Source organism: Theobroma umbraticum, unplaced genomic scaffold, assembly GCF_002168275.2.
Source record: "Theobroma umbraticum cultivar Fairchild unplaced genomic scaffold, ASM216827v3 scaffold_86.0, whole genome shotgun sequence".
NCBI lineage: Eukaryota > Viridiplantae > Streptophyta > Magnoliopsida > Malvales > Malvaceae > Theobroma > Theobroma umbraticum.
In genome coordinates, this window is record NW_018397263.1 from 871,992 (window position 1) to 889,688 (window position 17,697).

Below are 17,697 nucleotides of genomic sequence, written 5' to 3' on the forward strand. Positions count from 1 at the left end.
CTTTTTTAGAAGAACTTAGAGATCACTAACATCAGGGAGAATAATAAGAAGAAAAATTTAACACTAATATACATGGTTACCCTAGTGCTAATCCTCTTGATCTGAACAACTATAAGAAAAATAGTCTCAGACCTGAATGTCACGGAACTATTCAAGTGTACCACCTGGATCATACAACTCACCAGCGTAGCACATGCAGTACTACAAGACTGACTAGGAAGGGGATAGCTAATTACATGACAAACCAGTGACCCTTTACATGATGCGTGCTCAACAGCCCAAGTATGCACCTAACCTCCTACCAAAAGAAACCTGAAAGCACTTTTAACACACAGGCAATGAAAGGCACACTCAAGCATCCAATACCTCAATCGACTGGACAACAAACCAGGCATTCTATCCATCACTTGCGTCGTGCTGAATTTGTATGCAGGTGGGCCTTGCTGTCAATCTTTATTCTATCAGCATACATGGGCAAGCGAATAATCTATTAATCTCGTTTAATAAGATTTCCTCTGTGATATTATCCTTTATACTTCGCATAACCTGTTCTTGCATAAGCAAACAGCTTTTACTTACTGCAGTTAGCTAAGGCAAAGGGTTAACTAGTTATCAAATTAGCAATAAGACAGACCTTCTTGAAAGTATTGAAATCGTTAGGAGTTGACTTATCCGTCCTGATTCGCATATAGATCCACACATGTTGATCAGGATCCCAAGAACACTCGATAATCTTCCCAGAGAATGAAGGAGGAGGATCTGAAACACCTGCAAGTTATTTTGGAAATTAAAGAATCAGAATCAACAGTAATGACTCTCAAATGAAGCAGAAAAACAAAATAAACACCATTCATAGCAACCTCTGAATTCAACTGTATTCCCTTCCATCAACTTCTTTCTTCCCCGTTCGTAGAGAAAAAGTTGTTCCCGATCATCACTACCAATCTGTCAATGCATACAGCTTTCAGTTTGGGGTGAATGTCTACAAAATTTTTAAGCCAAAGTTCAACATCAAAAACCAATTTAAAGCAAAATGAGAAACACAACCTCAAATAAAAAGTCAACAGAGTTCAACTGAGCATATTTCCACTTCAGAAGACCTTCATGAGTGCGAGGTACATAAGGATCGTCCCAGCCCTGACATAAAAAACCATCAGTAACCACTTAGCTCAATGCACCCAAAACCATGACAATCCTTCCTAACAGAGCATGTGTAGGAAGCAAAACAAACTTAAAAGTAAAAGCAATCATGAATTGGAAGGATGTCGGTGGCAAACTGAAAAAGATAAAAATTGAATGATAATATATGGTGAGGTTAATAACAACTTACAGATCATTCACAAAACAAATGGAGAAGAGTAAAACAAACAAGTTCAAAAGGTTTGACATTCATAATCCAACAATCATCATCAATCACCTGAAAAATAAGACCATCTGCCTCGTGAGAGAGCCTGGGGATAAATTCCTTCAAAACCTTATTTACGGTAGAGAGCAACCAAAAATCCTTCCTCCGCACCTGATAAGAAATGAAAGCAAGTTGTTAGCCTATCTCACAAAGGTAGGAGATACAACAATATATTAAACATCAGTGTTCCTCAGTACATACCCTGAAGGGTTCAAGGTCATATCGGTAATAAGGATTCCTGCTCTGGTAAATGTTCTGGCGTTCATAATTTCGAGGCTCAATCACTTCTTTTTCAAGCATTTTCCATCGTTCACAGAAAGGCCGCTGCACCAGTTTTGATTCATAGGATCACTAAATATGTTTGATGTATTTTTCCATTTCATAAGAGAAAATGGAGAAAACAGAATTCTAACAATTAAAAAGGCACTTTGTCTCTCGATTTTGAATCTAATAACTCCATTGTTTAATCTCCAGAAGAAACAGAAACCAGAAAAAGAAGCAATAAAAGTTATGAGAAGGGAAACCAACACAACTCCCATGACAAATTTACTTTGTAGTCATTAAACAATCAATCTTCCATTACCACAAATGGATGACAAGCAGTTCCAACATCAAATAATGCTTGTTGATAATTTGGTTAGGCAGAACAAAATCAAAAGCAAATTAAGAGCACTGAGCATTAAAGGATTTCTGACAAGGCACAACTAGGAATGTTTAACATATATAGTCTCCCAAAAGCCTAGAGTAAAAATAGATTAAATAACTATATTGAAAGATATCAACTGAACTATCAGTTCCATAAAACAGTTATGATGCCGAAGAGAAAAAAAACCTGTATTAAAGAACCACAACCAACCTCAATGATAGGCACGTGGTTAAGTGCCATCATATCATAGATGAGATATCTTCTCTCTTGCTTCTGAGAGTCTGGCATGGTATCAATTACCATCTCCCCATCAAGCAATGTGAAATGATGAGTTCTGTCCCCTATACCCTTACAAGTGAAAAAATTATGTCAAATTAATAAGACTCATGAGACACTAAATTCACAGATTTTCCCTTAGAAAAAAAGATATGGAAATACATACTTCAGGTGGGTGTTTACTCGGAAACCTCATCTGAACCCTTCGGAAATTAAAACTCCTATCAATTAAATAACATCCATCAACAGTTATTAACATCATATATCGTGTTCCATCCGCTTTCCAAGTGGCATAATAATAACGTTGCCTTAAAAGTTGCAAATTGTCCCTGCAAGCAGAAAAATAGAGAACTCAATTTTCATATAAGGAAGATCAAAAAGTAAAAGAACACTAAATAGGACTTAGCTCAACATGCACTTTTATCCTGAGGGCAGATAAGTAAGAAGTGAACATCAGAAGCTGATAAATAATTAAAATATTTTTTGTTGGGGGGAGGAGGGGGGGTTGTTAAAACAAAGACATGGAAGACATTCCTGCTTTTTTTCTACTGGTTTTGCAGCATTCAATTTTACAGCTACTTCATTACTCACATCCTACACTGCCTCTAATTGCAACTTCTTCACACCTTTGCTTCAGTACCTTTTCTGAGCCAGTGTCGTATCTTCAGAGATTTCTTGACGCTATTTTTCTTCACTATTATTTTGTATTAGAAATAGACATCATAGAAACTTCATTATCACTGAGGACCAAGCTAATCCCAAGAAAGAATGGGAAAAAAGAAAAATAGTTAATGTGTCACCATAAAACTTCAGGAATTGAAACTATTTTCATAACTACAAACCAGAAAGAACATTTAAAATGTAAATTTGTGTCCTCAAATTATATGCTTTGCAATATCCACACACTGGCAGCCAAAATTCTGACCACAAAATTTTAAATACTAATGTTTATGTTAAATGGCTTTAACTAAAAGCATAGCCTCTAGCACATCATAAGGCACTTTTACTCTATACAAGTTTAACAATGAAAATTCGTGCATCATTGAGAAAATAGCTTAAAGCCTGATCATAATTCCAAGAGAAACTTTGCCTATTTGAACAAAATGAAGAATCAGAAACCAGCATAGAGGTAAAATAGCCATGTGAAGAAAACTTATAACCACCTAACCAAGAAAACAGAGAAAAAAAAAAAAGACATTAGGTACCTGTTGAGCGAAACTGGATGTGACCCTGGAAATTGCGAATGTCCTCTAACCTGGTTTCAAAAAATGCCATGCCAGAGCTCATGTTAAACCAAAACTGTAATGAATCATACACCAAGCAAATAATTAACTTAAGGTATTCAAGTTTTCAAAAAGTTTTGGTTTTCAAAGGAAAACTATAAACACTAGAAATCAAATTAAATATTTAGAACACTTCAATTCTTGCGCATTTTAAGACAGGTTTCATACTCATTTTAATAGAAGCGTTAACAATAGATAGAAAACTTTTATAAAAGCAGTAAAAGATATGGCCACAAAAAGCACATGAAATCTGATAAGTGGTCTAAACAACCTTTTCTCTGTATGTTTGCATCTGTGGGTGTTTCCCACCATTTGGTTCAACTCTTACGTTAAGTTGCTTGGATGTCTCTAATTTCATTCTTTTTAGACATCTTTACATTAATCCGATGATCAAGATGAGTGCAAAGGTGATATTGGTTGTTTCCTTTAGGGATCTCAAAACAACAAAATGAATATCAAAACTAAAATTTAAACTTTGGAAACTTAAGATGAGATAAAGATTGGAGAAGAAATGTAGTTTCTCTTCCTTTTTCTATCTCAGTTTCTTCCCACTAATATTCTTCTTCTCTTTCCATGGATTTTACTTATTGATGATTACTGAAAGAACCATGCAGGAATTTACCAAGCATGACATGGATAAGTTTCATTTAAAATATTATCAGTACAACATTCATTCCAACATATTCAAAGCACATTAACTCATCACTTGATTGTCCTCTCCAAAACTAACACAGATAGAGTAAAGAAGGAATTAAAAAGAAAAAACCAAAGTGGATAAAAAGGCTACGGCATGCTGTCTGTCACAAATGTTGATGAAAACTTTCTGTCTCCATAACTCAATAGGCTTGACAACATGAATAAGTAGCTAACTATCAAAGGAAAAATATTGGATTTCAAGGCGCATACCCCAGGATTTAACTTCAACATTTGGTAGCAGAATAACCGCAGTGATTCCTGCTGATCATGAGGTATTTCATCTCCCAAAATGTCATCATTTGTCAACATGACATCTGTCTCATGATTGTCCTGAAATGACAAAAGACTTACAAAAGCTGAAATCTATACAAATACTTGTTCCAGAATTTTGAGCAAAATCGAAACATAATATGTGAAACTAGAAGGAACACAAACAAGCATACCTTCGTATCAATTAGCAACAACTAACAAATCTTAACTTAATATTATTTGTAAGACTTCTATAACAGTTAACAGAATAACTTCTGTGATCTACACGGTGACGAAGATGAAAAGGAAGGCTGACCACCAGCAAAGATTACAGATGTGATCAAAGAAGATAACCAAATACATAATCTTTATCATAAGTAGGTTGTTTTTCCACAAAAAGGTCAAAATATTGCCTTTCCCATATGAAAGAGAAGCAATGGATATTAAAAAGCTTTTGTTAATATCAAATTTCAATTTTTTTAATGTCCTTGTCACAGTTAATAACAAACAAAAAAGATGAGAAATAAACAATACTGCAAGGTTGCCCATACATGTAATGCAGTTGGACCTCCATCATCATCATCATCTGCAACTGCTTCACCATTGAGATCAAGATCAGAAGACCTCTTCCACTCAGGAGTTGGTGGGCAGACAACCATTTCAGGCCTTCTTTCATGATAAAATGCATACAAGGCATCAATATAGTCCGGTTTGTAGATACCCAGAGGACGTGCCTCCGAAAAAATTTTTATTGCCTGCACATAAGGTAAAACAAAAATAATATTCCATCATGAATACCTAAATGACATTGAAAAAAGGCAAAATGTAACAAACAACACCTGACCTGAGTAACAGACATTGATTGTGAACGCATGAGATAGTGTATAATCATGTATCCAGTGCGGTTATGCCCATGCGTACAATGGACAAGAACATATTTCTTTGACTTCTGACGTAGAAGGAATTGTGACACCTAATAAAAAAATTACATGAAAAATTTCATAAATTAATTACAGCATATTAGGAACAAGTAACTTATGAGATTGAGAATGTGCATGCCATTAGTAGATTAGAAAATGTACTAGATGAATGAGAAGAAGTGGGAGATGGAATTGATTATGGGATAAAGTCCGATTCATGATTGAGATTACAAAATAATAGTTTGTTGGATTTGCAACAATGATAAGGAAACATATAATACCAGCCACAACTTCAGTCATCAATTGATATATGCACCATGGGAGTTGAGACTAAATCTATCACAACAATCACATTCTAAGAAGAGATGAAGGCATATATTCTACTAGATTCTGGAAAATGATAGACAAGTATTATAACAAGAAGTACCTCGTAAACAAACGTATTTACAGACACATTATCTGGTACAGCATCCCTTCCCCTGCATTGAATCTAGAAAAAAATAAAAATTTAAAATCAAAAAGAAGCAAGCAACAAGAGAAGCATAAAGAAATACTAACCCTATACTCACCTTTACATGCTTAATTCCTTCTCTCTTAAGGTCTGTAGTTTGATAGTAACGAGATGTGTTTGTCAAATCAATCACCAAACCAAGCTGAAAACAGAACATTGCAGGTAATGTACAGATTATTCTCCAATTAACAATCTTACTTTATAGGCCTTATCCAACAGAAACTGATATCTAATTATTTGGGTCACATATACAAAAGCACTGGTTCAAGTCCCTAGAACAAACACTTAAGCAAAATCTTGCATACTATCCATGTCCAACACCTTGCTCTGTATTATCACCTTAGCCACTATATACATTTTTCAATTCTATAGTAACATAACCTAGCATTTTCGAGGATTTACTGTTAACTTTAAACTCTTTCACCAGGTTATAGACAAGCTATTTACATGGTTCAGATGATAGTCTTATCATGATAGAAAAAATCCATTTTGCATTTCAAGGGAAAATTAACAAGGTATTAACACTTTGAAATCAGAAAAAGAAAATGCAACACTCTCTATATACCTTTCTTCCCAAAACTCTTTGCTGATGAATCACTTGTTTAAAAGAGTATCTTTTACCAGGAGGTACACAGTCATTGTAAGCTTCACCAAGTGGAACCTTAGAAGGAATGATGCAGCCTATTTCCTGGCCAACCGAAGGACAATCCAGCCAACCTGCAAAAAGATTTGAAAAGAAAAGAAAATTGCATAATGATTAAAGCAACAACAAAAATTTAAAATTTTAAATAAATCAATCGAATCGTAATCTTAAGCACAAAAATGAAATGTGTAATAATTACAAATTCCATATAGGGTTTTAATTATGATACCAATGTCATAATGCACTATAATATAGTCCTGAAAGGCTGAAACAATCATTCAAATCATCAACTTCAAACAATGTATGCATAAAATTCTTATATTGATCATTGATATTATGGATACCATTTTGCTGATTTGTTGACATATAAAAGCCATTATTAGCAATCAATTTGTATAAAAAAAAATTTTTTTAAAAAAAGAATGCACACACACAACAAATCAAAGATATGGATGATTAACTATCACAATCTCAAAAACTCCACAAAATTTGGCAAAGGAACACCAATTGTATTAAAATACATTGAAAATAACAACAAAACCATATAGCAATTATTGTGCAATGTTAGGGACCTTACCAGGAGGGATCCTACTCCTATCATAAGCCCTGGGATTCCTATTTTGATAAAAGTGATCATGTATAGAAGGCTGAGAGACATGCACAGGCCGGTCATCTGGTCGGTCTCTTCTCAATCTCTTCCGTCTTTCTTCACGTTCCTAACAAAAGCAAATTCAATTACCATGCATGAATGAACAGTTATACACAAATATGAAGATTATGAACAATTGAAAGAATAAAATAATATAAAAAACAACACAGTATTACATGATTAACCTTGGGCGGAAACAGATAAGGGAAGAGTACAAAAAGGAACCCAATGTGCCTGTTAATTAACACTCAATCCTGATTTTTTCTAAAATGGACAAGGAACAGTGGAGCACAACTCTGCTACAAATATAAGTACATCTACGCAATTCCTTCGCACAGGAGAAAGCATTCTCCAGTATAATAAATATACAAGCCACAGAGTCCTTTCTCAGACCTCCATGTTACAGCTACTAGTCATGGAATGCACACAACTTCAACACTTCATATATGCACATGAAAACAAAAACATTTATCTTAGCTACAGAACTACCTCACCCTGTCCCCCTACAAATGGACGGATTCATTCTGAAATTGCCCAAATCATACTTACCAGAATTTTTTTAAAAAAAATGCCAGGAATTACTACCAATCAATGATAAACATCAAGAGCAACTAGATGCGTGCTTCTTTAAATGAAAAAAAAAAAATCCAGAAGAGAGAATAAATTTTTCAAGAAGTACCCGCCGTGAAATTTCAACTGCGGACTCTACATGGTCTTCTGGTGCAGAGTAATGTTCTATATGTCTTTCATATGTCTCTTCATCATCTTCAGGTAATGGCGAAGCATTTAAGTCCATACTAGCAATCATTCAGCATCTATAGAACACCATGAACTTATAACCTACATAGAAAGGCATACAAAATTAAAACAAATGAAAGATATCTACGCTTAAGCAGAAAATTCTCTCACAAATTAATAATAAATCATAACAAATTCAATGACTAGCTCCTCCTAGCAAATACAATCGTAACTTAAGTCTCAAATTAAGAGCAAAATCAACTTAACAGCTCTCTCTCTCTCTCTCTCCCTCTCTCTCTCTCTGTTTTCTAATTTACCTCGTGCTTCTTCCTTTTTCTTATTTTGTTGCTGTAAACTATGTCTAGCTGGTGAGCCAACTAAACGAAACAACTCGAAAAACCCTAACCAACAAAAAAAATCATTACGCAATCCATTTGGCAGCAAAAGCGAAACAGTTGACGAGCGAAAAAAAAATGAAATTAAAAAAGAAACACGAAATTAGCTTGGAACTCACCAGAAACAAGAAATCAACGACGAAATTACAGCACAAAAACGGTGATCCACTACGCCGCTAAAACGAGCTGATTCCCTCTTCCGTTTCTTTTTCCCCAGGAATTAAAAAAAAAAACAAATTGAAACCCCTCGTGAATCCGATAGACACAATAAACTCGTTATGTAAGTCGCAGGAACCCTACAATTAGGGCGGGGTGCCCCCCCTGCTGCTATGAAATTTTCCCTTCGAAACCCTAGAGAGAGAAAGTTGTTGGTTTTTTTAAAGAAGAGAGAGAGAAATTGAGTAAAAGTAAATAAATCACTCCAAAGTCTGAAGAGAGAGAGAGAGAGAGAGAGAGAGAATGCGGCATGGAGGAGCAGAGAAATTTCAAGATTTGGAGACTGGGAAATCAAATAAATAGCAGGCAAAATATATATAATCGCGATAACATAATTTAATAATAAAAAAAAATTTAAGCAAATAATAAAAAAAAGTTATTCGGGAAAATGCCAGGGGGAAATTTGCTTAGGGATAATATTGTCATTTTGCCTGATACTGTGGTCTACGGATGGAAAAGACAAAAAAAAAAGTGAAAACTTACCTTGTTAGTATTGGTCAGGGGCAATATTGTCATTTTACTTATTATGTTAAGTGGTGAAATTTGCAAATTTGGGTTTAGTAAATATTTTTTTTTACCTTTCTTTTTTTACTCCTTAATTTTCTTTTTTACCACAATATATATATGTTTCTGCAGATTTTATTAAATTTGACTAAGGTTGCAGAAAGTGTAATTCTGCCAAAAGTTAATTAATGCCATGATGGATGCCTAACAAATGATAGTACGTGTGATTATTTTTGTTGCCATTATCTGTGTCTGTATTGATTAACTTTGGTAGACAACTTGGAGGTGAAGTCCTGATCCTCATCATTTTACCTAGGTTTTTATTTTTATTCCCTAATTTTTCAATTGCACGAGAAATAGAGACATCCGGGGATCCGATTGGGTCAGTCTGACATGATCAACACTTTCAAAAGCTAAACTTAGGCTTACGTCAGAATTTAAAAAAGTTTATTCAGGATTTCACTAAAGTTAAGCTTAATGAGTCGATTTATTGTGAGATAATAACCGTTTGTTCTATTAAATTATCACTCGTTAAACTTAATCATAAAATTTTAAATTATTTACTATATTTAAATGAATAGTCAATAAATATTCAAAATTTCATTATTTCATTGATGTTGAATAAATAACTAGAAATTTATTATTACTATTTTGGTTGCGTTACTAAATCGAGAAGGTAAAATGAAATTAATATTAAATTTATATTATCAGCTTAATATTAAATAAATTTAAAAATTACGATCAAAATAGATGCTTATAATTTTAAAAATATTTATTTTAAATTTTTATTTTTATGTCTCTATGAAATGATATTTTGAAATTAAATGATAATTTATAAGTAATATATATTAACCACATATCAGATATAAATCCCTAATAAAGTTTAAATTTAATACATTATCCATGTATCAACACATTATCACTAAACTGAATATTATTATCTCATTAATTTTAAAAATACTTATTTTGTAAGTTTTTCAATTTTTATTTATCAAAAATATTTTATAATTAATCGATAATATATAAATATTATACACTCGGAACGGAAAACGAAAGGTGAAAAAGAAAAGGAGAATCCTCGAACTAAAAACGTGAGTGCAGCAACACACTTACATTTGGCCATGAAGCGAGATCAGGAAGTGCACGTAGACAAAGCCAAGGGGCAGCCCGTGATTCTTTCCAGGCCAGTAAGAATGTGAGCTCACAGTACTTCACACAGGAAAACGGTAAAGGAAAGAAAACGTGGAAAAGGCCGGCAGCGACAGGTGGAAGCTTGGGATTGGGGGAGTACCCAGCGTCGGGAACCTGCCGTGTCCTTGACGTATTCGCCTCTCAAAAGGGTTTTTACAACAGTAATACATTGCGTACGGTAAAGGGCAAAAAAGGAAAGTCAGGTTAAAAATTCCAAAAGTATATTAATATTCAAAAATAGGGGAAGATTGTGGGTGATCCATGTGAGATTTATTTTGAAAATTTTAAAGCTCGATACAAACTAAAATCAATTATAAATTTAATAATTGTTTTAAAAAATAAGTATTAAAGGGAATAATATTTCGTTATCGTTTAATGTAAATTATAATCAAATAATATAACAAATTTATAAATATTTTACAAAAAGGTTTATATATTTACGTTACATAACATATTATAATTCATTTATTTATTTATTATTAAATTTTATTATTTTTAAAATTTTATACTGTTTGTATTTTCCTTTTGGCACATAATAAACATTATAGTTTATGTTTAATTATTAATTTACTTTTGTTTTATGTTAAAATAAAATAAATTCATAAAAATATATATAATAAATAAATCATATGTTCTTGTAATGGTAATATGCTATATGATTTATGTGTAAATTCTAAGCTTAAATAATAAAAAAGTATTTCTAAAGTTTACACATTTTTGCATGAATTATTTTTTATATGTATCAAATTAAGTTCTTAATTTTTTATTTATCCAATTAAACTTGTTTACTTGTAACGAAAATATAATGAACATTATTATCAATGACAGCTATAACTTACTATATTTTTACTCTTAAAGATAATTTTTACTCTTTCAGAGTATGAAACTATGTATAAAAAATTGTAATAATTATCTCCATAAATCAATAAACTCTTCTTAATTAGTTTATATAAACTTTCAAAGGTATAGGAATAACAAAAAATTATAACTAAGGAAGTACCTAACAAAAACATGGAAGGTGGGAAGGCAGGGGAACAAAGAAGAGTAAGATTAAGACCCAACAAAAACTTTCTATCATAAATACTCATAATTCTAAAAATATTTATTTAAAAGATTTTTTAACTTGTATATTTGTAAATATATGAAATGATATGTTATGATTAAATGATAATGTATAAATATTATAAACTAACAATATATCAAATATAAATCTGTAATAAGGTTTAAATTTGATACACTTTCTGTATATTTATATATTATCATTAAATTAAATATTATCACCTCATTAATTTTAAAAATTTTTATTTTAAAATTTTACCTTTATATATTTATAACAAAGATACTCTATAATTAAGTGATAATATATAAATATTATATATTCACAACATATAATATATACATTGGGCCATGAAGTGAGGTGAGGAAGTGCACGTAGGCAAAGCCGAGGAGCAGCCCGTGATTCTTTATAGGGAGAGAGATACTAATTAGCCTTAAGTAAGGGTGAGGATGGACCCAGTGAGCGATTTCAGAATCAAGATTTATTTTAAAAATTTTGAACCACGTGGATCAGGTTGTACTTTCATAAGATCAAGTTAATGGTTTAATATATTATAATATCGATTATAAAATTTATAATATTTTTTAAAAAGTAATATTTAAAATGAATAATATTTTATTATTAAAAATGTAAATTATAATATTAAATAATATATAAATATATCAAATTCATAAGTTCTATAAGAAGATTCATACATTTACATTATGATACATATTATAATTCATTTCTTTATTTATTTTTAATTTTATTAATTTTAGAATCTTAACATTATGTTTAATGTCGTTGGTATTTTTTATTCACTTAGTGTTAATATTATTTTAAATAACTTGGTAACTTAAATGATCAAAATCATTAAAAAATTAAAATTTTTTGGAGGTTCAAGTTTTACAATTCATAAATATTTATTTTATATATAATAATCGATTTTACAATTATATTTTTCAATATGAGATGAATGGGTATGTGTATAAGATCATAAACTTCCCTATAAATGTTGGTTCTAAAAAATTTAGATGATAAATCATCTGTAAAATTGCAAAATTATCTTAAAATTGATCCAAATACATTTGACATGGAATATGCATGAAAATGAATTACAAATTTATACTGAATGACAACTTTTATATATTATATATGTGAAATTTAACATGATGTGCTAAATAGACATTATAAAATTGATGATATGAAATTTTTTTATGATGGCATATCACGTAAGCAATTCCCTTTCTATATCAACACATTCCGTCATATTTTACATACACAAGAAGTAATGGTTGTCAATTGAAAATAACATTCATTATATTTTAGTTACGAGATAAGGATTTAATTAGGTAAAATAAAATATAAGGACTCAATTGAAAAGAAAATAATGAAAGAGTTTTTTTTGGTTATTTAACTCTAAATTCTCCTACTCCTGGCATGCCACTACTATCTCACGGGCTATAAAAACACAAAGGACCTGTCTCGGGTTGTTATTCCATCCTCCAACGTAAAGCAAGCAAGTAGTCTATCATCTCTCTGCATCATCGCCTGGCGCTTCATCAGCATAAGCTGAACAGTAAGTTTATTATTTATTTTTAAACTATCAGATTAGATAATTAGCATGCATGTTACTATTAAGTCGTCAGAAACAGAAACTAGCTTGAGCTATTTGTTGTTTGTCTGGTTATTTAGAGTTGTTTTTCTTTCTTGTCGGTGCTTACTGCTTCTGTTAATTTGAAATTTTGCCCCTGCTAGGGCAAAGGGTTTGGATCGATTTCCTTGGTTTTATCTGTAATGTTTCATAGTATTTTCTTGTTTTTAGAGAAAAGGGGAGGAATTCGCTAGCAAGACGAGCCAGATGAAGGCTAACCAGTTGAACAATGGAAACCCTCCGGAACTTCCTAAACATATCATCGTCTATATTCTTGCTAAAGTCCCATCAGAAGTTCTTTACAATACGTTGAGGTTCGTATGTAAAGAATGGCATAGATTGATCAGTAGCAGCGAGTTCACCTACGAGAATGTAGTTCACCAGAAACCTGGATTGCTGATCCAAGTCCCCAGGTGGCCCTGGACCGTAGACAACACATGGTGGAAGACGAGTTTCTTACAGATTGATGAGAATGAGTTTGACTTCACCTTAACTAATTATAGCACGCATTCAACGAACCTGAGTAAGTCCAATTGCAATGGTCTGGTTCTGGAAAGTAAGACTGAAGAAGGCACATCAATGCCATGTGTCAAAAATATCTTAACTGGTTCTGTCTTAACTCTCCCCAGTTGCCCTTCTGGTTGTAGGCACGAGTACCTAACTTGTGGCTTTGCACTAGGATTCAACCCTGGCACAAAGGAGTATAAAGTGGTGCACGTATATGCTGATTCCTATGGGTTCGAGTTGTTCACCATTGGTTCTGATCATAAATGGAGAAGGATTCCAGGGCCTTTCGGAGATTTAAATGAGAGACCTTTTGACGTGGAGCGGTTCAGTTGGAGTGACCCTGAGTCGATCGGTGGGCAAGTTTTGCACTGGTTTGTTGAGTCTGACACATATATAATTTCCATGGATTTAAGCGATGAAAAGTTGAGAAGAACAAATCTTCCAGACGTGGGGAGGAGCATCATGAAGTATGAATATGATTTGGTGGAGATGAACGGGGAGCTTTGTTTTGTGTATAAAGTTTCCAAGTTCCAAATTGATTTTTGGGTTCTGAAAGATTTCGACAGGCAGGTTTGGTCAAAGGAACATAGTATCATTGCCATGTCTACAAACTATACACCATGGCTAGCTTCTTCAGAACTCACCAAGAAAGACAAGGATCAGTCACATGGAGGAAAACAAAAAAAGGTTGATGATGCATCACTAAATAGAAAAGAAAAGAAAGCCAAGTTGCCCAATTTTCTGAAACTAGAAGCTCTTGCTACTTTGCGAAATGGTGAGGTGATAGTGCTCATGGACAAGCAAAACTCTATCCATGCAAATATCATGTATTTGTATGATCTCAAGCGTAAGGAGATGAGGCAATTCAGGATTAAGATGAAAAAGGGGACAGCATTCCAACCCCACAGAAGCAGCCTTGTCAGTTTGGGAACTGATCAGATGGAGCTATCTGCAGCAATAAGCAATATTTCACTCTAGAGCTTCAAACACTTTTCCTCCATGACTCCTTTTGTTTTTCTAGTGAGATGACTGTTTTGGGTTATTTTAGCTTTAACTGTATGGTTCTATTTGCTTATTTTTCTAACACTTTGTTCATCTGATATATAGTTCGTAATATAGCTGTGTTAGTATTGATTAACTTAACTAAATATGTTAACTTAATAATGAAATTTCAAATTACTTATTTATATTCAAATAATTGCACAACAAATATACAAAATTTACATATCCGCCACTACTTTATCGACGATGAATAGGGTATTGTTCATAGTAAAATCAACATTTAGACAATGTGGTGAGATGAATAAATTGACTTAAAAACAATTACTTCTATTTTGCTTATGTTATTAAATAAAAAAACTAAATCAATAAATAAATTTAGAAATCGAAAATCTTCAAAAAAAATATTTATAATTTTAAAAATATTTGGTTCTAAAAAATTTTGATGATGAATCATCTATAAAATTATAAAATTATCGATCCAAATTCATTGGACATAGAATATATATGAAAATGAATTACACGTGTTGATTAGATATAAAAAGATAGACAAACATGAATACGATTTGGTGGAGATGGACGGGAAGCTTTGTTTTGTGTACAAAGCTTCCAGGTGTTTGGGTTCTGAAAGATTTTGATAGGTAGGTTTGGCCAAAGGAACATAGCATCAGTGCCATGTTTACAAACTACACACCATTCAAAGCTTCTTCAGGACCCACCAAGAAAGTCAAGCATCATTCAGATGGGGGAGAACAAGAAAAGGTTGATGATGCATACTAAGTAGAAAGGAAAAGAAAGCCAAGTTGCCCAATTTTCTGAAACTAGCTGCTGCTGCTACCTTGCGAAATGGTGAGGTGATAATGCTCTTGGACAAGCAAAACTCTTTCCATACAAATATCATGCATATGTATGATTTCAAGCATGAGGAGATGAGGCAATTCAGGATCAAGATGAAAAAGGGAACAAAATTCATACCCCAGAGAAGCAGCCTTATCAGACGTTTGAGAACTGATCAGATGGAGCTATGGGCAGAACTTGAAACCAGTGATATTTAGTTTGTGATAGTCCAAAACTTCCCAAGGTTTACTTTTACTGGTGGTAACCATATTGTGATGATTTGAGTACTATTACCAGACATCTGCACTATACCAGAAAGTCAGATTTTTGAAAGTAAATCCTGAGAGATGCATGGATAGGGAATTGCAATTGCCTGACCTTGCATTGTCCCTTGCATCCACTAGATTTCCACCTTTCCGAGCTCTTGGGAAAATTTTTCTGTCAATATTTTGGTTTTTCTTTGTTTTCTTGTTATTTTCTTCAGTTTGGGATTTTGCGACTTTCATAGTACTATGTTTTAGTTTCTCTGGTTTTATGCAATCTAAGGCTCCTTTGGCAAATCTTTGATGGTTATTTGAGCAAAGTGCTCTGTTAGTTGAGATGTTGGCAATGGCAATAAATTAAGAGAAAAAGAAAAGGGAAAAAGATATAAAAGAATGGTAAAGATGAACACCTGCAATTTCAGCTTTATCAGGTTAGGACTTTCCTGGTTTTTAATGCTAATGGGAGTATGACTTCTTGCCTGCAAAAATCTCTAGAACAATTTTAACAACACATGGGATACTTCTGGAATCTTCTTGGCTCACCCTTTTGTCTTTTTCCTCTAAATGAGTTAAAGAAATTTATCCAAAATAAATTTAAAGCTATAGAGTTTACAATTAATTCACTTCTATGCTGCTACAAGGAGGGGGGACGGTTAGGCAAACGAGATAGATGGGGAAGGACCATCTAAAGTACACGAAGTCAGTAAGTCACTTTCCCAACATAACTAAAACAGTAACATAACCTACACAAACCCCGACCAGATTCACTTCTGGCTTAACCATGAATCCTTGAAACTTGATTCAGATCATTGTGTCTCATCTACAAACGGAAGAAACAGAAATGCCCAGAGACTCAGATCAGACCCTTTTTCACTACAGCCTCCTCGGTCTCTACCTCATCGTCCTACCGACATGGATCGGCCTCAAGTTCATCCAGGCCCCTTACGGCAAGCACAACCGCCCTGGATGGGGGCCAACCCTGTCTCCATCTTTGGCTTGGTTCCTCATGGAAAGCCCCACCCTTTGGCTCACTGTCTTGCTCTTTCCTTTCGGCCGACACTTTTCCAACCCGAAATCGTTCATTCTGATGTCTCCTTATCTCTTCCACTATTTCAACCGTACAGTGCTTTACCCTCTTCGCCTGGCACGGAGCAGCAACGGCCAAGCCAGGAGTTTTCCGGTGAGTATAGCTCTCATGGCTTTCGGGTTTAATCTCTTGAATGCTTATCTGCAAGCCAGGTGGGTGTCGCACTACAAGGATGATTATGAAAACGACAAGCTGTTTTGGTTGAGATTCCTCGTCGGATTGCTGGTTTTTATTACTGGCATGTGGGTGAATGTTTGGGCTGACGGAGTTCTGGTGGGGCTTAAAAAACAGGGTGGTGGCGGATACAAGGTTCCAAGAGGGGGGTTGTTCGACTTGGTGAGCTGCCCTAACTACTTTGGGGAGATCATGGAGTGGTTGGGCTGGGCGGTGATGACATGGTCCTGGGTGGGGTATGGGTTCTTTCTCTACACCTGTGCCAACCTGGTGCCTAGAGCTCGTGCCAGCCGCCGCTGGTATTTGGAGAAGTTCAAGGACGATTACCCCAAGCACAGAAAAGCTGTGATCCCATTTCTCTATTGACGCTTCTTTCTGCCCTCCCCACTTTTCACCTACATGAAGAAAGTTTCCATGGAGGATTTGATTCAGTGATCAATGTAGTTTTTTGACTGGTTTTGATTAATAAAAGAAATAGGTTTTCGTGTTTGTTATGATTTGTACCTCATTTTGCTCTTCATCAACTTTGTTGGTCCTTATGAGCAAAAAAAAAAAATATGTTGGTAATGCTGCTTATGATCAAAAGAGGAAGTTTCTGATTTGACCCTGTGGGCAGATTTCTGTTCGACTGTTTCTTTCAGACTGAGTGCTTAGCGGCCGCGAAGAAAGAAAACCAGTCCCATGTTATGTATGCAAAGGGAGGAGAGGACACTAATTTTCTTCCACTGTCGTTTTGTTTTTTCCTTCCTGTTTCTCCTCTACCAAAAGTGTAGAAGTAGTAAGTATTGACCTTGCCCCGTTGCTCAGTAATTTATCAA

The 17,697-nt window shown here is 33.9% G+C and overlaps 2 protein-coding genes across 2 annotated transcripts; one reads left to right on the forward strand and one right to left on the reverse strand.

The window, feature by feature from the left end:
• Window positions 1-6: 6 nt before the first annotated feature.
• Window positions 7-8,917, reverse strand: LOC110420090 (mRNA capping enzyme family protein). The gene is given in 19 exon segments (XM_021433261.2): window positions 7-489; window positions 492-546; window positions 635-768; window positions 861-945; window positions 1,048-1,137; window positions 1,418-1,516; window positions 1,607-1,729; window positions 2,262-2,399; window positions 2,494-2,656; window positions 3,533-3,582; window positions 4,517-4,636; window positions 5,107-5,310; window positions 5,400-5,528; window positions 5,903-5,965; window positions 6,045-6,128; window positions 6,552-6,703; window positions 7,207-7,345; window positions 7,958-8,118; window positions 8,531-8,917. Coding segments are annotated over 18 exon segments (2,043 nt in total). The 5' UTR covers window positions 8,087-8,118; window positions 8,531-8,917; the 3' UTR covers window positions 7-403.
• A 7,320-nt stretch (window positions 8,918-16,237) lies between these two features.
• On the forward strand, window positions 16,238-17,483 carry DET2 (3-oxo-5-alpha-steroid 4-dehydrogenase family protein). Its single transcript, XM_021433437.2, has one exon. The coding sequence runs from the start codon at window positions 16,460-16,462 to the stop codon at window positions 17,243-17,245; it is 786 nt and encodes a 261-aa protein (XP_021289112.1). The 5' UTR covers window positions 16,238-16,459; the 3' UTR covers window positions 17,246-17,483.
• Window positions 17,484-17,697: the final 214 nt, after the last annotated feature.